The 22,990-nt window shown below is 45.3% G+C and overlaps 1 protein-coding gene across 1 annotated transcript in view; it reads left to right on the top strand.

Moving 5' to 3' along the window:
• The window catches only part of EFCAB6 (EF-hand calcium binding domain 6), an 846,383-nt gene that overhangs the window by 104,102 nt on the left and 719,291 nt on the right, over window positions 1–22,990 (top strand). Inside the window, exons 7-8 of the mRNA XM_086922295.1 lie at window positions 18,265–18,383; window positions 21,080–21,207. Of these exons, the coding sequence (XP_086778421.1) occupies window positions 18,265–18,383; window positions 21,080–21,207 (247 nt within the window). The remainder of the gene's footprint in view (window positions 1–18,264; window positions 18,384–21,079; window positions 21,208–22,990) is intronic.

Raw genomic sequence — 22,990 nt, 5'->3', positions numbered from 1 at the left:
GCTGGGTTGCCGTCTTGGATCGAAACGTTGGAACACGGTGTGCTCTTTCTATCTCAAAGTCTCTGGTGAATGAGATTTGTAAGGTATCTGGAATCCAATGGGAAAGGAACTCTATCATAGAGGAAGATGATTTCTCTGAATCTTCCGGCAGGCCAAAAATACGTAGGTTAGATCTACGATTACGGTCCTCCTGCTCAGTGAGGTCTCTGCGCAAAGCCGCCATTGAACGCTCTAAGTGGTTGAGGGATCTGGATTGTTTTTGTATACCATCTTCAGCACCACTGATTCGTGATTCAGTAGCAGAAACACGCAGAGAGAGGGCTTTAAAGTCACTCCTGATAGCAGACATCTCCACTTGTAATAAATCCGTGTTAGTTTTCGTTGACTGCGCAATATCATGCACTTCATTGAGGCGCGCCAGAATTGTGTCCAATGTGGAAGTGGTGTCTGACTGAGAAGACTCAGGTGTAGGAGACCCTGACTTAGGTCTTTTTAGCGACGTTCCAGTATCTTTGGAGTCTTTGTTGGTCAAGGTGCGACCCATATTTGCAGCCATGAAGGAACAGTCTCCAAAAGAAAGTATATAACCACTTAAGAGGAGGGAAAGCTGCGCAGCCTGTATCAAAAAAGATATAGTAGACTGAGCTCAATGGGCGCTACTTTATTAATATCGGCGGACTAATATGCAGGGCAGGCATGTAGCAAAATATCAAATAGCTACAATAGAGCAGGGGAGCACTGTAATGAGATCGTAGAAAAAAAAAAAAGACCTACACCTACATGAGAGAACTGCACTGAAAGAAACAGCGCGTGGACAGCTTAATTCCAGCCAAGCAGCAAGAAAATAACAAAAAAAAAGTAATAACTGTTACCACTTGCAGGCATCATAGACGAAACGACCTGGAAATCCACTTCAAACTGTAAGAATGTAGCCACAGCTGCGCTTCTGAGGAGAAACTGTGACAGTGTCAAGAGCGGTAAAATGGCGGCCGTCCGTGAGGAGAGAAGGTCGTCTCAGGAGGTCGAAATATAAATGAAGCAGCCGGTGCCCAAAATAGCAGGAAACCTCCGTCAAGCAGTTCCCTGCATGTTCCGCCGCTGTGGTCTGCCTTTTCCGCCACTAGGGGCAGCTAGGAAACGGAGAAAATAGCTCACCGGGCTAAACTCGCCTCGGAGCTCAAGCGCGACCCGCCATACTGAAGCGGCGCGCAAGCCACGCCCCCCATAGTTTGTAATTCCTAAACAAGATTGACAAAAATACATGGAACCACTGAAACTCTATGGGGTATATTCACAAGAACGTGGGACTACTGCAAGAGTAGCGTAATGCAACTTTCAACATTGCAGCCTATTGCGAGAAAAATAACCCTGTGTCAACGAGGAATTCAGTAGCATGTGATAGACACCAGATAACGTGGCAAATGTCTATGTGAAAATCAACGCCACGCCGCTAAAATGCGATACGCGAACACTAAAAACCATGCGATGAGGCCAAACACAGTACAAAAAGTTGCGAAAATCAGCCACAACCACAGCCACAGCCCTGCACATCCCATGCGTCTGGCGGGACAATGCACCATAAAAACCACAGAAAAAATACACCAGAAACAAGCCAAAGGGCGTAGCAACATGGATGCATCCTGACCCAGCGCAGAGGCCAACTCAAACCCCACAACCCCCACAGACTACCAGCAAGGAACAACAGGGTTGAGGAAGGCCAAGGAGAAGAGGGAGAGGAAGACTGGGTGCAGACCGCAGGAAAATAAGACCAGCGTCACTGAGGTGACATAACACTACCAGCAACTGACACACTAGCAGGCCACCTGGATTGCAGTCGGAGTGCCGAGGAGGCTAATCGAGGAGGCCAATAGGCGCCTGCATGATGTGATACCTAAATCAGGCACCAACCCGCTGCCAACAGGAAGGCAGCAACGGCAACAGGAGGTGGCAGTCCAGCACCCCAGGAGGAGTTGGAGGAAACCCAGGCCACAGCCATCAGTGTGGAGATGGTGCAAGAAGTAGGGAGGAGAGACACAGCTCGAGTGGACCTGACACATCATCAACAGGGAGTGCCAGGAACAGGGACTGGGTGGACGGAGGAGATGGTCACAATGGCATACATGCACAACGAGGCGTAGTACACTGCACACCCACAAGCTCGGAGGATCATGCCCCAGATCTCCTTGGCACTCTGCAACAGAGGACGCAACTGGCTCCGCACAGCACAGAACCACGCCCAGGGGCGCGCAAATAGCAGTCACACACCCATGTTGGCTGTGCGTACGACGGCCCCGGCCACTCCCCTTACGAATTGAGTGGGTGACGAAAAAGCTACATGTCCAAGCTCCAACCCGCTGCCTGCGGTGACATGTCTGCATCTGATGTACACAGCACAATGTAATGTCGTAAAGCCCAGGGCCCACATGCATACTACAAGACCACAGGGACAAACGCAGATATCATGTTGAACTGGCTATGAGCGCATGCACCTGGCCCCTTTATTGGCAGGGCCACATGTACAGTGACGCCTGTGCTGAATGTGTGTGGGGTGAGTGTAAGCCATTCTGCACGGAATGTCTGGTCCTGGCAACCACTTGAACATTGGACACCAGTTCAACGGAAACAGAAAACACATGCAATACACAGTCAACTGCTGAGCAACATGGAGTGAGCCGGAGAAAGTCCAGAGGACAGCCAACATGCAAACAGAAGTGTCCATGAGTTGCAGTGCACTGGGCTTTGGACACTGGAAATGAGCCCGCTCATGTGAAGAAAAAGTCTTGGATTGTGTCCCTTCGATATATTACTGATGCAGATGCAGTGGGGTGTGTTAGACCTGCATCACCTTCCCCATCAACATCTCAGGGCCCCCACACTGTTTGAGGTGACATACTTGTGCAACTGCTCCACAGCACAAAACACAATCAGCAACGGACAATGGCCTGCGGTGCACTGAGTCACTGCCACCTGGATTGCTGAGCAGGATATCAGCTGATGATGGCATCCACAACAGGCCAGAGCAAGTCCAAAGTCTGTCAGGACCACCGCTTCAACTCTGGCAGATGGCAGTTGGAGGTGGTCCTTGCAGTGGTGGCGTGTGCCTCCTGCAGTGATGCGTCGTCCGGGCCGGTCTTGACTTGCTTTGGTGTGTGAGCCCTGGTGGGATGCATTTTGGCCCGGAGGCTGCGTACAGCGCAAGGACACAGAGTAATGGCGTTGATGACACCAAGGCCTATGACTCAGGGGCCAGCCAATGTCTCGGGGAAGGGGTCCTGGACAGGACCAGCAGCCCCGGATGCACTGCGGCCGGCACAGGCACCCAGCCACGGGACGGTGACTTGCAGTGCAGTCAGAAAGGCCATGCGACCTGAGCGGGTCACCATCATTGTCCGAGGTGTATGTTTCAGAGTGTTTTGGGGGACAGTGGAAGGTGTCTTCCGGTGCAATACAGCAAAAGGTTTGATTTTATCTGGAAGCAGCAAATGGAGGAGTGGAATGCGTCAGCCCCGTTGCCACCACCAATTCCGTATCAGCTACATGAGGATGAAAACTGCCCCCTAGTCCATAGGCTCAGATGCCACCACAGTTCAACCTGAGAGTGTCCATGAATGTGAGGGAACAGACTTAGTGGCACCGGGGCTGACTGGGGGTGCAGTCTGCGATGATGCCGGTACACTGATATGAACTCCGCCATTCCTGAATCAGGACTCTATGACCTACTGGACCGCAGTGTAGGACGGAGGCAGCGGTCACCATGGGTCATTCACCGAGTGTCGCCGGCATAGGTTGGTGGTGCCACCGGCTGCGTAGTTCAGGTTCAATAGCCCCACATATTCGGTCACCTCCGTGACTGTGACCCGGCTTTCATCCGGACTGGGTCGCATCTTTCTCTTACTCCTCTCCCTGCGACCACTGGTGTGGACTCTGCCATTCGTAAATCGAAACTAGGTGCTGGATGTGAGTCCTGGTCCCTCATCCAAGTGTCGCCGGATGGAGTTGAACAGGGTTTGTGGCAGCACGTGTCGCCGGATGGTGTTCAACAGGGTTTGTGGCAGCACTTGTCGCCGGATGGCGTTGAACAGGGTTTGTGGCAGCACGTGGCACAAGATGAGCATATGGATCAATGCCTCACGGATCAAAGGAAGTCTGGTGCTGTGGCCGCTGTCACAGATTTGGGGTCACTGCCATTCAGGGGCCAGGACACAGTATCACATATGGGACCCACTGGGCCGCAGAGGACGCCGGTAGGATATGTCAATGAGGAAGGAGTAATGTGGGCCAGCATCAGGGGGAGAGCAGTGGTCTGAAAGGTTAGCCGGTTCGCTGCCCTCCGGCTTGGAGCTTGCACAGGCACGAGGTGGATTTTCCATGACACACACCGATGTCGGAAGCAGATCAGTGTGGCCTGGAGGCGTAGGCTCGGGCCTGACGGTTCCGTGGCCAGCGGGCCGGGGTATGGCAGGTGCATAGAATCTCAGGCAACTCCGCTAATGATGACGGCATCGGCCACCTGGTGGGGTGGGAGGCGCTGCCCTGACAGAGATGTGGGCTTTCGGAAAACGACCACTCCCAGGGCTCCGAGCTTCTTATTCACACCCCTACTCTGGCCTGGCGTACCCTGGACCATCCCACTCTGCTCACACTTATGGGGGGCGTAACAGGCAACATGTCCGCAAGGACCCCCACTGGCTGGGGTGACATGGTTGCGTCCACTGTCCACTACACTCCATACACCAGAGGTGTATGTAGCCGTGGATATGGGTGTGTTCTGCATACTGAGGTCTGTCCAACACTTTGCCGCCACTCTTGGCATTGTGTACTTTCCCAATCATGGTTCTACTGCATCCTTCACACATGCCTGGTTGCCTGCTCTCCCCACATTTGTCTATTGTGTGGCTGAGGTGCCATGCCGTTGATTGGTCATGTTCACAGCTTTCCCAGGTTACCATTGTGAGTTGTTCTATTGTGTGTGGTGGGTGGGCAGGTTGGTTGTGAACTTGTGACGTGTGCATTGGCAGAGTTGTGGATCACGTTTGTGGAGTTGAGGTGAGTGGGGTGTTAATTGAGAACTTGCCAAGGGGCTGTGCATTTCCCTTGGTCCCATCCTGGGAAGGCTGGTTGCTGATGGACTGTCGGAGGGGGAAGGGAACATGCATACTGGCTGTGTATTTGGAGGCAACATTGGTGTAGGTCCAACGGTGTACTGATGTTGCCTGCACATTGATGTGTGACGTGTGCTTCCTGTTGCGCTGATTGTGTGCTTTGTCACCAGGGGGCACAGGTGGGACATGTGTGCAGTGGATTGCCCCAACACGTGCATGCATCCGGCTATGGTGTATGGTCCTTGCTTTGTCTCCATCGGTTCCTGTGCATTGTGTTGGCCGTACGGGGCCTGGGGTGCCATGGTGATGGTGATGTCCAGGACAGGTGTGGAGACTTGGATGTGGCTGGCTGTGAGACTCCGCTGACTCTGGCGGGTGTTGGTTGGGGTGTGCCAGGGGCCAACGGGTGCAGCACAGCCAGCAACTTGGTGTGGGGTGGGATGTTGGTTGTCCGCTGTGTTGGTACCGTTGGCCTGTTGGGCGAGGACAGCAAGGATGCGTTAGATGATTGTCCCTTTCAGCCTGTAGTGGACAGTGACATTGTCAGATGTTGTGCCTGTGAGGCAGGTGCGTTTCCTGGGGGGGGCGCTGTCTTTGTCCATGCTGCCTCTGTGGTGGTCGGGGTGGGGGGTGCTGGGTGGATGTTGTGGCCCTCTTGGGTGTCCAAGATTCATGATCAGTAGCTCCATGGCTTCTATTTGTCTTCAGGCGTGGCTCTGGGCTGGGCTCCCTATTGTGGTGCAGGCTGCCGTCTGACTTTAAACCAGGTCAGAGCAGGTGTAAATTTCCTGCTGTTAACACACCTTATTGAGTGTTTTGTGTTCTTATCGCCGTTCTGTGTGGTCGTGGTGAATGTTGAGGTGTGGTGTTGTCACGGCTTTTGGCACGGGAATGCCTACTCTGCATCTCATTAGCGATAGTTGCGGGGGTCCTCTGTGGTGATGTTTTTGCTGCTGCTATCGCAGGAAAACTGGTGCTGTGGGCTGTTGGCACCTGCTTGTGAATATGTCCCTTTGTTGACTGTTAGTAAAAGGGGAACATTTCTCTTTGTTGGGCACGTTTGTGAACAGAGGGGGTCTTTGTTCACTTTCAAACGGAACAGCACCTGGTACTAATATGGCACAATCACATGCACAAGTTTGGTGAGCTATCTGGTTTCTTTCACATAAAAGCATTCTGTAAAGGGCGACATCAGTGGATTTGAAGAGAAATGAGTGATGAGTCTAGATTTATCCACAGACTAAACCATTTTACATCATAAAAGTATTCCAGACACATATTCTCCCTCAGCCTATGGAACAGAATTCTCATGACCGAAGGTAGAAATTATACCAACGAACTCAATGTGTGAAATATGCTGCACAAGTCTAGGTACACTGGGAAGTAACGGGTAATTCAGAGTAGCAATAGGATTCAAGGAGACTGTTTCAAATGAGTTCCTAAATTGCATACTGGTGCTTAGTTTGATTCTTGACCAACCCAGAAGACATACTGTTCACTATTCTCTTGTTAATAGTTCTTGAAGACTTTTCACACCTTCAGATTTGATCCCAAACTGCACAAAATATACAGCAACACCATAGTTAACAGTGTCATAAGATTCATGTTTCATGGAAGCTTGTTCAATATACCTTCAGTAAGTTGCTGAATCCAAAAGAGTTGTAAATAACACCCAGAACCATCTGCAGTAATACAATAGCTCTGAACATCATTAAAGTGAGGAAACTTGGCAGGGATTACAGGCCAAGACGAAATACCTTGTTAGTTCACACTGTTATAACGGCATTGGATACAGGCTGAATGGTATTTCTTACTTGGGTTTGCTGTTTTAGTTATAAGAGGGAAGCCCATAGCAATAGTTGGTCCAGATTGACTAATCAACGCTGAGTAAGAATGCATCACTTGACTCTGTCCTTTGTCTTTTTCATCCTCTTCTCATATAATTATTAGTCGTCAGAAGCAGATCAATCAAATCAACGGGAGATTTAGAACAAGCCACACATTCAAATCATCCTTAATACTTTTTACAAAGATACAAAGACATATTTAAAGGATTATCAGCTGAGTTCTCTCAGCCCACATCATTTCTGCAGTTAGTTGCTTGAAAAAAATTCGATAAGTCAAAGCATTAATTAAACCTTTAAGCAGACCACACAAAGCCTGCTATGCAGGTGCTTTGGCATCAGGTTGATCAAACATATGTTTAAAATAAGTTAAAAGTTAACATAGTCAGACAAAGATCATTAGTAGTGATCGCCTCCATCCAGATCCGCAAGGCAGATCTGCCACCACATAATTTAGCTTTGCATACTAGTCACTGGGATACAATCAGAGTTTATCTCTGTCTCTCGTATATGCTACATACACATACACAGAGTTCTCTACAAGCTTTATATGACATGGATCTGCCGTGCTATTACTCTCTCTAAACTACAGTTGGAATTTCTTTCCTATAGTCCCCTGAAGAACATGTTCCGCTCTATGTCCAGGCAATCTTAATAAATACCATGCATCTATGGATATCTATGCCTGTGGGGTAGGAGTGTTTTGAGACTCTACAAATCATAACGATAATGAACCATTTTTTTATTCAGAAAGACCTTTCTGAATTTCACCAGGAAATGTTTTTGGTACCATTCCTTGAATGTATACATTTACAGATGAGAGATGTATTCTCTCTTTGAAATCACACAATCTAAACATTTGTTCAGATATAGAATGTTTCCCCATTGCCCTACGTACACTTATGACATTTATCATGGTAGGTATGCAGGTAAATATTTAACAAAAGCTAATACTGCAAAATGGTGAGTTTAGTAGGTCACCTATTTGTTCCAAGCTAGTTTGTCACCCCCATATAGTAATGATGTACAGTCAAGCAGAGGCAAGGCGGCGTCAGTGACTTCCTACTGCCACATGCATATGAGGGATGTAAAGCAGCTTTTAGGACTGTGCCTGAAGCCTCCTGTGGGCATCATTCCCATTCTGATGCTCAGTTTAGAAAGGAAAGTTGGGGGGTGTGGCCAGTGAGGAGACCAGACAAGACGTGTATTCCCTAAGCTCTGCGTGTTGGGCCCTGTAACTCTACCCCATCATGACTAAAGCCAGCAGCACATGATGACTTCAAGCTCAGGTGACCCTCGGAACCCCTGCAGAACTACGTGGGAGCTTTGCGACACCAGGATCTTTCAAAGTGGGCCTTTCTTATCCCTTGGGTCTTCAACCGCTTAGAGGTACTTTCAAGATGGCAAACGTTGGCCTATTGGAAGGAGCCCGACTGTAGCACCAGACCTGCTCTGCTGTTGCCTGACACAGGCCCAGTGATTGACACAGGTCAGGGGCATGGAGGGCACCCACTGTGAGCCAGATTGTTCGGTTGCCATACATTTTCCTTAAGCCCGGGGACAATGCCATCAATAAGGTATTATACCAGGTCCTCTGTCGCTGAGCACCCTGGTAATAGAAGGGTATGGTGGGGCACTCCATCGGTCTCCCAGCCATGGAGACCTCTAAATCGAAAGACACCAAAACCTCTACCATATGGGACCTTCTGCAGAAATTGATCTTGCTCCAGCTTCATGGCAAAGGTCCCCAACCTCCCACAGCAAAGCTGACCAAAGTGCTGGACTTTCAGGTGCCAGCAACCAAAGCAGACAATATGTTACTCTCAGAGTTCCGTAAGGACATACCATTCCTCATACAGGACTTTAGCAGAGCTCTGTCTGATGAATGATGCTCTTGTATGTTGGCCAAAAGTATTATGTAAAAGGTAATAAGGTGGACATGCTATTAGCCTATAAACTTCGGTAGGCTGCGATGGCGAACCACATGACATAAAGGCGAAGGTGAAGTAGTGTGGCTCACTGGTTAGAGGCGGCAGACCCGAGAGCAGAGGACGGCCCGGGACCAGGGTTCGATTCCCGGCGCGGCAGGTTTCTGGACCAGGGTCAGCGGACTCGATAATTCTCTCGCCTCTGTGCCCACTCTGATCAGCGATCACACTCGGCAACTCTGGGCATTAGCTTGCCTCATCTTCACTAACGGCCCCACCAGACCGCCGGGGATGCCTGGTCTCACCCTGGAGATACCCATTAAGGGACCATCTCTCAGGGAAGCCAGGAAGGGTTTCGCAGCGGTCGAATCGCCTTGGGACCCTACGGGTAAGTAGTGCGCTATATAAATGCCTATACATTTACATTTACATTCTCAAAATTGATGATGGCCAAACAGCAACCCACATAGAGGAGAGTAAGTCCATTTTCTATAGTTATCACTCATAGCTGATTCATAGTCAGGGGCTTGACTCCAACTTCCAAGACGACTAAGATAGGGACTACTCTCCTTCAGACCTGAAATTTGACCTGCACTCTTTAGACGAAGATATTTCTACGACAGAGTTACTCTATTCGAATAAACACCTCCCTGCGCGCAAGTTCCCAGCCCCAGACCGCTCTATGGCCACTTTTTTAAAATCATTTTCTTCCCTTCTGGCCACCCCCAGCTTACGTTTTTAATCATTTCTTGTCAACTGGGCAGGTAACTCCCACATTACACTTCTTCCTAAACCAGGTTAGGATCCCACAAACCACACATCTTTTAGACCGATAGCGCTTTTTGTTTGCAATGCAAAAATATTCACATCTGTATTAGTCCAACAACTACATCACATATGACCTCTTCTAGTTTTACCTTGACAATCCGGCTTCGTCAAAAAATCTCTAAGCCAACAATAACACTCGACTAATAGTCACTCTAATGGAAACCACAAAAAGGCAGAACGGACAAATGGCTCTCCACTCCTCTTTGCGAAGAAAACCTTTAATAAAGTAGATTGGCACTACCTATTGAAACTTTTTACCAAGGGCTGTATGGACCCAAAAATGCAGACATTCATCTAAGCCACCTTCCAACATCTAAGCTCCAAATTAATGGGGAGTACATAGCAGACATACCCATAACCAGGGGAATACGCCAGGGGTGTCCCCTTTCCCGTCTTATTTCCCACTTTCAATGGAGCCCATTGTGGCTAACATTGCTTGTAACCCCTACATCCACGGCCTAAGGGTGGGAAGCAGGGAACATAAAGTGGCTTTATTACCTGGCGATGTCCTATGCTTTGTGACTAATACCGATCAAACACTGCCAGCCCTCCAAGTGGAGCTCGACTGCTTCGCATAAGCTTCTGGTTTCAAAATCAACTATTCCAAATCACAAGGTATGGGGATAGTGGATCTGTTTAAAGGGATGCAAGCACCTCTCCAATATAATGGCTTCTCATAGAATTGACTGCCCTTAAATACCTAGGCTTAGTCCTCCCAAACCACACACAATCTTTATACAACAGCAACATTCCCCCCTTTCTTATTGCTATTTTCAAAGACATATATCGGTTGGGGTAGCTGGGGATTTACAGGTTAGGCAGGCTGATGAGTCTGAATGAATTTTATGCCTTTTTTGCTCTATACCTTTCAGACTCTTTCTATCATAATACCCAGATAAGCATTATCACATATCTGGAAAAAGATGCTCAATTTCATATGGCAGAAGTCATATTCCCTACACTTTCTCGACCCATGGCCGAATGTGGATTGAACTTCAAAGACTTAACAGCCTATACTTGGGTGACACAGCTATGCTCAGTCCTTGATTAGAACTACAATCCTGACCATAAACCATGGATGGAATTTGAACAGGCCGTTTCTCCCATCCCTCTTAAAGACCTGTTATGGCTACTGGATTCGACCTCGACTATCCCAGACCCTTCTCCGCACAACGGCAATACTACTCAGATCGTGGCCACTGCTTTGTAAAAAGCATTCTTCTCCTACCCTTTCTCTGTCACCCTGCTAGCCAACAATCCAGATGTTCCCCCTGGAGTCACAGATCCAGGCTTTCGATACTGGTCAGAGGAAATTCCTCTTTTCTAAGGGAGTTCTTTATCAAACGAGAACCTCAAACTAAGGAAGACTTAATTCAACGATTCAGGTGGGGCCCAGAGGGACATTAACAGATTGATGCAAGCCCTACATTGGAAGTCTATGAGATGAATTGAGCAGGGAAGCATCCCACTTAGAATCCCTTTTCATAAACAATGTTCGCCACAAAGGGATCTCTTGTCTCTATAGATTTACTATATAATTATACCCCGGTAGGAGACACTTATATCACCCGATGGGAGAAAGACCTAGAGACATAAATACCCAAAGATGTGTGGCAGTCGATATGGCAGATAGTATCAAGATCCTCTATATGCATCCACCTCAATCAGAATGCCTATAAATTACTAACGACATGGTACCTCACACTCACACCCACACGTTTGCACAAAATGTTCAGTATTCCGTATACATGCTGGATGGGTTGCAGAGATGGAGGCACACTACTTCACACTTGGTAGTCATGTCCCCACATGCAAGCTTTCTAGGGAGACATGCTTCAGCTCATATGCCCCATCACGAACATTACACTCCCACAGGACCCTTTAATGATTCTATTGTGATACTCAAGCGGCCAAGGCACTTACCCCATGACTACCCCATTGGGAACACTGATTACTCACTTTCTATTGGTGGCCCGCCTTAGCATAGCCCAAATGTGGAAGTGGCAGAGCTCTCAAACGCTTACCATATAGTGGACAGGTGTGGTCTATCTATGACATGGAAAAACTGTCGCCCACTGTCCATGACAGAATGAATACGTTTGGTTAGACAAGCCGCCCATTCATGACTTATGTTAAAAGGGATTGCAGGGGAAGGGGGGGGGGGTATCACAACGACTATGTCTCAGACTCTCCTTCGCTCTGGAATGTGCGACATGTCCTATAAGGATAGCAACAACAGCTCGGATGGTGTTGGCCACTGAGGACGAAAATTGGGGATTGTGGCCTTCGTAACAGTCAACTGTATCACCTGCTTTATCACTGCTGTACATCAGTATTTAGCCCACCAACGCTTCCCTAGAAAGACAGATGGTCATTCAGTGGCAATTACGTGTGTTCATGTGTACTACTCACCCCCTTTCCCTCCCCAACAATGTTTTTAAACCACAAAAATAAAAAATTAAGTTGTCCAAAAAAAGGAGTGTTAAAAATGCCATTACTTCCACCACTAACATTATTTGCTTGGACAACTGTCCCATTTTTCAGAAAATAAGCAGATAAGCAGAAAATGAAGAAAAGAGATTTTGTACTATTTTTCTACTTTTGCATTAAAAAAGTGAAACAAGGTAGTTTTGCATCATATTAATTTTTTTGTTGTTACATTTGAAAACATTTGAAAATGACTTCTCTCCAATTCTACGGTATTAAAATAGCTGAAATAGTGTGAAAGACTATTAACTGCTTGATATACTCTGATAAAAATGATTTTGTGCTCTATCCCTTGGTACACAATCAAACGTATTTGCACCAGCGAACGGTCCTGTAGTATAGTTTTTTCATTCAGGAAAGGATAACATTGCTCCATTGCAATGACTTGTGTTGTATACTTTACACACAATACCAATTCACTGTTTAATGCCAATGGATGTAATATTTATGCATACATAGGGCTGCCATACAGTTATTTAAGTAAATGATAGTAAATTATGCCCTAAGGAAGTGATGCCTTGCTAAATTGAGGAATCCACTTCTATTAATTCACATTCTTTTCGCTGAGTACTGTACACAAGTCACTCATGGAATAAGATGTTCATGGAAATAGATCGGATTGAAAGAAATTGTTAGTATTTTGGCTAAATGTTCTGCCCCACTTGTCCACAGGTTTGTTAGCTAAAGAACTTAAAAATGGCTAAGCGCAAAGTAAAAATAAAATATATCCACATTTGTTCTGAGGCACAGCAAATGTCTTCTTCTGTGAGGAAATACTCATGAAATAATTCGTTTGCACATATTTGACAAGGTTTGATTTCACATTTTGTGCTTTTATTTTGTTGCTCTTTAAGCCTGCCGTTGGATTTCCCTACTTATGGTTTCCAACCTTTATTTGTATTGGCTTGTTATTACTTTGGTAGGCACGCTTTGTAACACTATGGCATCCTTTAAGCACACAAAAGCTCGTATTATAGTCTTTATTGATTCTGTTAATCTGGTATTCGAATATATACCAGTCAAGAATGTTAAAATCCCACGTGGGAATAACGTATCCTTACATTAATATTTCCTGTAGCATAGCACACCCGAAACTTGCTCAGTCTCAACGTCTGACACCCGATTTACAATATGTGTCATTGTCATCTTAGAACATTTACACTGTCTCATAATTGCTGAAAGCCTTCTACTGTACACAGTTTTGTGAAATATTAGTCTAGATTTATAAAGTGAACCCTCTTGCCAAAGAAAGTCAAGACACTAGAAAATAGTGTATGTAATGTGCTGTTACTAGCATTTGCCACTATAATTTCTGTCATACAGAGATTAATGTTGAGGGTCTGTGGTTTTTCAATTACTTAAGACTCTGTTATAAAATTCAAATAATTAAATTAGTAATGTCTCCTCTTGAGAGATAAAACAAGTTACTTATCTGTACACTGTCGTTCTCCAGTATTGCTATCTTTCATAGATTCACATGCTTGAATCTTCCCCATCATCATGATGGGAAAACAATAGACATTGGTAGCAAAATTCACATAGTTCTAAAGCATCCAAATTTCAACTAATCAGAGTACAGACCCTGAAGCACTCATCCCCTGTAGGGCCACCATACCTCCGATTTTGAGCACAAGTGTTATACTGGTCAAAACAGAGGTAAGTAATTGGTTCACTGAAGAATGTTGGTAACATGATGGGCTCATTCGGGTGGAAAGATGTTGGCACCTTTCTTGATGATTTTAGGGTTAGTTCAGAGGATGGCCCTATTGTCACTAAATTGTAAATATGGCTCTTGAATTGTGAAGGCTTGAATTTCACTTATCCTTCTTGCAGAAGTGAGAGCTAAAAGAAAAGCTACTTTCCAAGAGAGAAATTTCAGCTCAGCCTTGTGGATTTGTTCGAATGGCGATCTAATGAGCTGGGATAAGACTGTGTTAAGCTGCCTAACTACAGGAGGAGGCTTTATCAGAGGGTAGACCCAAAGAAATTCTTTAGCCAGTCTATTGGACCATAATTACAGTTGCCCAGAATGGCTCTTGAATCTGTAGATGGCCGCTAGATGAACTTTAATAAATGGATGAGTGAGACCTGATTTCGCTAGCTTAAGCAGATGAGTGAGAATCTGCTCTGGCGAACTCAAGAGAGGATGGAGAGAGTGAGAAGCAAACCATGAGCAAAATCTCTTCCACTTTGCACATTTGTTTGTGGATGCAGCACGAACATTTTAGAGGATCGATTTGCCAATCTCAGAAAGACTTTAAACCCCAAACTCAAGCTGACACATTGAGAGAGCAAACTTGTGGATGTCAAAGAATTTACCAACCCCACCGCCGGCACCAACGACATCACTCCCTCCCAAGACCTCTGCGACTCCCTAGCCTCTTTCTTGTACAACAAAATCGCCAACATACATAACAGCTTTGAAAACCAGTCCGGGGACCAGTCCACTCCACCCACCTCCGAACCAACACCCCCCTCTAACAACCTTTGCGCCTGGAACCCAATCACCACTGAAGACACCATCCGCCTGATGAACTCCATCCACTCAGGATCGCCAACCGACCCATGTCCCCACCACATTTTCAACAAAGCAGACTCCATCATCGCACCCCATCTCCGAGACGTCATCAACTGCTCCCTCAACTCCGCTACCTTCCCGGAAAGCTGGAAACATGCCGAACTCAGTGCCCTTCTGAAGAAACCCACAGCAGACCCCACTGAACTTAAGAACTACCGCCCCATATCGCTCCTCCCATTCCCTGCCAAAGTTATTGAGAAAGCTTTCAACAGTCAGTTCGCCGCCTTCCTCGAAGCCAACAAATCCCTCGACCCCCCACAGTCCGGCTTCCGAGCCAAACACAGCACCGAAACCGCCCTCATCGCAGCAACAGACGACATCCGAACTCTACTGGACAATGGAGAAACAGCTGCCCTCATCCTACTTGACCTCTCCGCAGCTTTCGACACAGGCTGTCATAGCACCCTCATACAACGCCTCAGCAACGTCGGAATACAAGGAAAAGCATTGGACTGGATCATCTCGTTCCTCGCCAGAAGAACCCAGAGAGTCTGCCTCCCCCCTTTTAGATCAGAGGCCACCGAAGTCATCTGCGGCGTTCCACAAGGATCATCACTCAGTCCCACCCTCTTCAACAAATACATGAGTCCCCTCGCATCCATCGCACGCCAACACAACCTCAACATCATCTCCTACACAGACGACACCCAGCTGATCCTCTCCCTCGCCAAAGACCCAAACACCGCCAAAACCAACTTACACGAAGGAATGAAAGAAGTAGCCGAGTGGATGAAGAGCAGCCGTCTAAAACTGAACTCGGACAAAACGGAAGTCCTCATCTTAGGATCATCCCCCTCCGCCTGGGACGACTCATGGTGGCCACGGCCCTGGGAACCGCACCCATACCTACGGACCACGCACGTAACCTGGGATTCATCCTGGACTCCTCCCTCTCGATGACCAAACAAGTCAACGCCGTCTCATCCTCATGCTTCAACATCCTACGCATGCTCAAGAAAATCTTCCGCTGGATCCCCGCCGAAACAAGAAAGACGGTCACCCATGCACTGGTCACAAGCCGACTGGATTACGGAAACACCCTTTACGCCGGAACCACAGTCAAACTACAGAAAAAACTCCAACGCATCCAAAACACCTCAGCTAGACTCATACTGGACATCCCCCGTCAAGCTCACATTTCCGGTCACCTGAAAGACCTCCACTGGCTCCCCGTCAACAAGAGAATAACGTTCCGTCTCCTCACCCACGCACACAAAGCCCTCTACGACCGAGGACCCGAATGCCTCAACACGCGACTGTCCTACACCCCCACCCGCCAACTACGATCATCCAATCAAGCCCTCGCCGCAATTCCGCGCATCCATAGATCCACCATGGGGGAAAGAACCTTCTCCTACTTAGCGGCCAAAATCTGGAATTCTCTCCCCACCCACCTCCGCCTTGTACAGAAGCACCTCTCCTTCAGAAAGCAACTTAAAACTTGGATATTCGATAAGTAAAGTACACCCCCCTCCCCCAAGCGCCTTGAGACCCTCTGGGTGAGTAGTGCGCTATACAAATTTCTGAACTTGAACTTGAACTTGATGTACAATTTGCTCCTCGTTCAACGTCAGGAGATCTACTGCTGGTTGTAACGGGTTATGCGGGCACTCTGATAAGTGAAGAATCTCAGTGTACCAATACTACCTGGGCCACGCTGGAGCTAGTATGAGACAGCTGGGTTCCCCCTTCTTCTTGTGTCTGACTTTGGGAAGGAGTGCAAATGGAGGGAACCCATACGTGAACATCCCAGTCAATGTGAAGTGTAATGCGTTTCCCCAAGAACCCGGCTGAGGGTACCTGCTGATGTACAAGCTGCACTTCTTGTTGCAACGAGCGGTGAAAAGATCCAGGCTTGGAGAACCCCAACGCTGAAAAACCTGCCTTACTGTTGTTGATCTTCTAATTGTGACACTGTTTATTTGTTTTGCCATTTTGGTCTTCCTACAGTGGGATTTAACCCTTTTAAAGTCTCTGTCAGATGAAGAGGTGCCCTAATTTATTTGCTTTTTTGAGGAGGAATTTCTCCTGTCCTCAGACTCTGATTCAGACCAGAAAAGTGATTTTGTACTATTTTTCTACTTTTGCATTAAAAAAGTGAAACAAGGTAGTTGTGCATCATATTTGGTTGTTTTGTTGTTACATTTGAAAACATTTGAAAATTACTTCTCTCCAATTCTACGGTATTAAAATAGCTGAGATAGTGTGAAAGACTATTAACTGCTTGAAAAAATCTGATAAAAATGATTTAGCCCTTTTAAAGGCCCTGTCAGATGAAGAGGTGCCGTAATTTCTTTGCTTTTTTGAGGAGGAATTTCCCCTGTCCTCAGACTCTGATTCAGACTGTGGCTTCTTTTCTTGAGCCAAAGAAGTAGCCTGGCTTCACGACCATTGTAAATGTGTGTGTCTTGTAAAGCGCACTGCTACCCGGAGGCGTCCTGGCGCTATAGACCGCTGGGGAACCCGTCCTGGCTTTCCCTGTGAGATGTTCCCTCCTGGGTATCTCCAAGGTGAAACCAGGCATCCCCGGCGTTTGTGGGGGGCCGTTGTGGAGATGAGGCAAGCTAATGCCCAGAGTTGCCGAGTGTGATCCCTTTTTAGAGTAGGCACCGAGGCGAGAATAATCAAGTCTGCTGACCCTGGTTCACGACCCTGCCGCGTCGGGAATTGAACCCTGGTCCCAGGCCATCCTCTGCATCCGGGTCTGCCGCCTCTAACCAGTGAGCCACACCACTCCCACAATCATTGAGGGACTTAGCTGAAAAAGTATAGCAGTACTTGCACTCCTTAAGTTTACACCGAGGGTAAAGACAGTACATATATTTCTTGTGGGGTTCCTCAGAGAAGAACCTTGATTTCCCATAGGACTTACAAGGTCTTAAAAGTCTCTTTTTGGAACCCTCAGACATGGTGAAAAATATGAAATCACACCACCAAACTGTACCACAATAGCTGCCTGGAAATTTAGGATCAACTGGATAGCTGTCAGGTCAAACGTTGAGATCTGAAACACTGGGACTGAGCAGACGAGCAGTAAGAACTCTGAGGTATGTTGGCCCTGGAAGGGTTGTGCTTCAGGGTCTCTGCTCTGATTGGTTGAAGTTCGGATGCTTTAAAACAATGTGAATTGGCTACCAATGTATATTGTTTTCTATGGGGTTTTGAAGCTAATGCTTTAACACCTTGCCTGCTGCCTTGATTCCTCCCCGATGCTGCACATTCCTTAACTGGGTGTGGTCGTGACGGAACCATTCCGTCATCAGCACAGCTCAACCGTGACTGATAACGGAATGGTTCCGTCACCAGCATCGAAGGGGTTAACACTGCTTATATTTCTGTTACCCTTGGACTCCCACCATGATGATGTGGAAGATTCAAGCATGTGAATCTGTGAAAGATGCAATACTGGAGAATTAATATTTGAATTGTATTGTGTAACATATATTGTTTAGTATATGATCTCCACAAGGCACTGAAAATACATTTTCTTTTTGCAGACTTTGGAATCGTTATTGTGTTGGCAATAAAAATACAATGGATTACAAGTACCTTCTTAAAAATCTTGGTGTTAATGTTGATATGAACAAGAGACCCATACAAGAGACAGTTGAGCAAGGTTGGTATTCAAAGGCAAATTAGTTAGTAGCATTTACTTTATTAAGATATGAACCAATTACCTTCAATGTAGAACTCCATTAAAAGTATGTCGTACTTGCAGAGGCGGCTCCTCTATTACGGCTGAGGGACGTCGCCCCTCTGATTTCATGCAGTGCAAGAAGCAGAAACATAAAATAGTATTTTAAATACCATTTTATTTTTTTGATTCTCGCACAGCGAGAAAGTAGAAGGGTATGCCTGGTTGGGGGCGGAAGGTCGGGGAGGAGTGGCTTGGCCAATGCTGTGGGCCCTGACTGTTTGGTCGACCCTATGGGGCCGACCAAACCAGTCATGCACACTCTGCCTTTTCTCTATGTAGGCTGCATGCAGCCTACATAGAGAAAATGGCCTCTCCATAGGCCCCCGGCTGTTTGCCATCCTTACCAATCTCCACACTGCCATTGCAGTGTTGGCGATTGGGTTAGAGGAGGGGAAGGAGGCTCCCTGTGGCTGCTTCCTGTTGGGAAAACACAGGACCCAGCCAAGAGCTGAGGCGGCGCGAGACCTGATAAGGTAAGTTTTTAAAAATGTTAATTAAGCCCCCGCATCCTGCCGCGAACCCGCGTGACCTCATGACCTCCCACGTGCAAGTCATGTCGACCGCGATTGCATATTTGTGCTGTTTTATTTTTGCTTAAGTCATTGGTACATTAGAGAAGAATTAAATTAATGTGTTTCAGAATGTACAATGATTTCCAGATTAAAGGCTGGCTTAGTGAAATTCTCTGGCAGAAGAGACACCCACACTACTATGTTTACTGAGATTGTTAAATTCTTACAAAGTGAGACTGGACGAGTGTTCTGTCATGGCTTGTCATGTCATGCTAAGTAATTCATAGACATGCAATGTTATATTACGCAGTTTGTATGATGACAAAAATCCCGAAGTGACAGGACAAGGTTTAGTATTCTTCTGTGGCAGATTATTTCCAAATGTGTCTCAGAAATTGAGGTCCACATATACTTCCAGACATACAACTGGGAGAGTCTTGTGACATTTGCTGTTTCCTCACTGAGGTTTAATAGCACTCTTAGCTGCCTAGATCCTCTTTGGAAGGAAGAGTTTTTGCTTTGCTTTTCCACAAAAGCTGGAAGGCTAGCTCAATTAGTCAAGCACCCACTTGGACGGAGATCATGTGTAACCTGAAAGTTACAGGAATATACCTTGATAGGGCTGACTCAGCTCTTCAATCTCTTGAGGATGATACATTGATTAAATTGAGTACCTTTAAGGTTGGTAAATGTAACAACTATTATTTGTAGTATTGCAGCTCTCCAAAAATCTGCAATGAGTGGTTATCATTATTTTTTAAAAGAGATCTGATGTCCCTAAGTGAAGTAACAAAACCTATCAAGACGTCGGATATGCATTATAATTTCATGTTGTTTCTATTTTCCTATGTGTATTACACATTTTTTGTTCTTGATAATCTACTCTTTCAAGCGTAATAGAGCAATCTAAGAGGATGAAGAGCAAAAACAAAATTTTAGATCCAAATAAATTGATGTGTCATGCTAAAACAACTAGCAACTAAATATCAAGATCATAATCATGCAATAATGCATCTAAATTATCCTCTAGAAAGAATGCACTGGGTCTAAAGTAACTGCTACCCCAGGATCCTCAGATGCACAGCACTAACAGGTGTCTGCTATACTTTTACCACTTGCTTTCTGATTGTAAAATATTGGAAGAAGGAGGGCATGCAGAGGAAATAATTGACCTGGACAGTTATACTGTTTAGCATGTTTGTGGATTTTAGCATGGGGTATATATACATCCTTAATCAGGTTTCCTATACCAACATAGGGTCTGAATATTAGAGCCCCGGAATTGGCCCACTGGTAACATTTACCTTAGGAAACTTGTGGGGTGTATAATAATAACTGAAATACTCAAAATTCTAATATGTGGGGTAACAGAAGATTATAAACATATCAGAATCTATCGGCCCACACGTAATCAGGGCCATAGCATAGACATTTTCTTTTGTTAAACATTATCAGAAGAGAGATGAATAAGCTGGAAACCAGCTGCAAATTAATGACAGCGGGTTTACTGGAGCCAAAAAAGGATTAATCCTTACTACCCCTACACAGCCAATGGCCAGCCCACCAACACTAGCAGAAGGTCACCACTAGGCTGCGCTCCCCTTGCCAGTAAACATAAGGAAACCGGAGTCTGCAGGGTAGCTCCAAGGTCGCAAAGAAGGTCATTGCAGTGAACTAGAATCACGCAGAGAGAGCTGATTTCTCTGATAAAGTTCTCTGCTACTTCACAAAACTCTTAAACCCCCTTCTCAGATCCTACGAAGGGTTCCACTCGAAGTAGTAATAGAAAATATTAGGTAGCACATGTGATAATGCAAAGTAAAATAGTGTTCCTGACTTAGATGCACTTTAATGAGAAGATGTATGAACATTGATGGAGATTTATAAGGGGAGTGATTTGCTGATGTATACTTATCACTCTGATTTGATTGAATACTATGAGTTAGGTGTTTGGTAATAAGGCTCACAAACTGGCATCTGTGACTTTAATAGATGCTATTGATGAATGTCTGCATAATTTTAGAAATGGTTGCGTTGTTGGCAATAACAAGATGATACTGATAAATTGATGTGTTGCTAAAAAGTACACTTTTTTCTTAACAGTGCTGAATTGGGAGGCAACACAACAAGAATTACAGAAACAGCAAATGTGGCGCCCTCCATCTTCAACAGCTGAATTAAGTATGGACGATTATACAATTGATGACATTGTGAAGGCTTTTAGAAAAAAGGTGAGTGATTTTTAACGTCAGCTTAAGTATTGACTTCTTCAAAGGCGGTGAACTACATCGAGGCTTCCTAGTGTGACCTATATTTTATTATCTCTAGTCTTATATTCATACATGTTTGTATTTTTACAGCTCCCTAAGGACCCTCCAAACCTAATCCCTGCACAGTTTATAGTTAGTTATTAGTCTAGGGTGTGGAACGAGCGCTACTGTGCGCTACAATTATCTTAACTCTGAGAAAACTTTACACGTTACCAGGACTGTATGCTCTATATTTTGGAGTCCATGAAGCTAACTGAGGCATGATATGTACACGTTTCGATTATTCATAATAAATTAAAGTGTTTGCTATTATCACATAAGGATAGGATAGAATGATATTTATAAAGCGCACTTATACCCGAGGGTGTCAAGGTGTTGAACAGACGTGGGAGGATAGAGAAAAGCCTATATCCAGCTAAGAAGCGAATAGCCATAACATAACTTTCAGTAATCTAACTTTTATAGAAATTAGGGCACCTATCGGTGTGTTATGTAATGGAAAGTGTTCAGTAAAGGTTTAATATACTATGTTAAATGCACCTGGTAATTGTTTTGTAACTATATTTAGGGACATGAGTCCTTCCGTCCCTTGCATACCTTCATGACGACTTGCATTATAGGTTTTTTTTATGTTTAAGAAATTTTTATTAAGCATTGAAGAGCAATACAAAAAACACGTCATGAAAAATTAGAAAAAGTACATATGAATATATTAATAAAAGACATTAATCCATAGGAATTTCTATAAGGGAAAGAAGGGTAGAAGAAATAGAGAAAAGAAAGAAGGAAAGAGAGAGAAAGAAGAAAGCAGAAGAGAAGGAAGAGTAGAGGAGAGAAAGAGGAGAAAGGGTAGGTAATCAGAGGGATCACAAGGGGTAAGGAGCACGCGGTAAGGGAGAAGGATTAGAGGAGAGATAGGATGTAAAGGGAAGCCATAATAGATCAGATTTAATTTTCATAGAAATAGAGGTGGAGGAGGCAATAGAAATTCTGTGTTCATCACAAATATAATTCCACCATGTGTGGACCGAGAGTTTTGAATTGTCTTTCCAACACGATAGGATAACTTTAAATGCAAGAGCAATAAATAGATCTAACAGTTTAGCAGAAGAAGATGTAACAATATTAATATCCTCAGATAAAGAACCTAGAAAGATACGTAAAAAGGACAATTGGGAGGTAAGAGATAGTATTTTCATACATATGGTCCAAACATCAGTCCAGAATGATAAAACAGATGAACATTCGTACAATTGGTGTTTAAGAGTACCGGTAAGTGTAGAGCAGGACCAACATAAGGGAGAAGAGGTTGGGGAAAATTTATGAATAGAAACTGGGGTAATAACAACTCTATGATATAAAAAAAGTAAGGATTGAGTAATGCGTGCAGCAACAGAGACTTTAAAAATCCTGGACCATACACGATCCCACATTGCAATGTCCAGAGAGACCTCAAGGTCAGTCTCCCAGGCAGTCTCTATTTTGGATTTAGAGCGAACAGAAGAATTGGACATTAAAAGTGAATATACAAGAGCAGCTTTAGGAAGTTGAGTAGAAAAAAGAGGGTAAAGTGGGGTGACTGGAGTAAAGGAAGAAAAAGAATCGGAAGAAAAAGATAGAGAGGATAAGTGAGATTGAATAGCAGATGTTATAATAAAATATTCAGAGAGAGATGAGGGAGGTAGATTAAACATGTTTTGTAATACTGGAAAAGAAATAATGGAGGAATCAAGAAAAAATTGAT

This window comes from Lissotriton vulgaris, chromosome 1_1, assembly GCF_964263255.1.
Source record: "Lissotriton vulgaris chromosome 1_1, aLisVul1.2, whole genome shotgun sequence".
Taxonomy (NCBI): Eukaryota; Metazoa; Chordata; class Amphibia; order Caudata; family Salamandridae; genus Lissotriton; species Lissotriton vulgaris.
The sequence above is the reverse complement of the archived record's forward strand: the minus strand, read 5'-3'. Positions and strand labels throughout refer to the sequence as shown.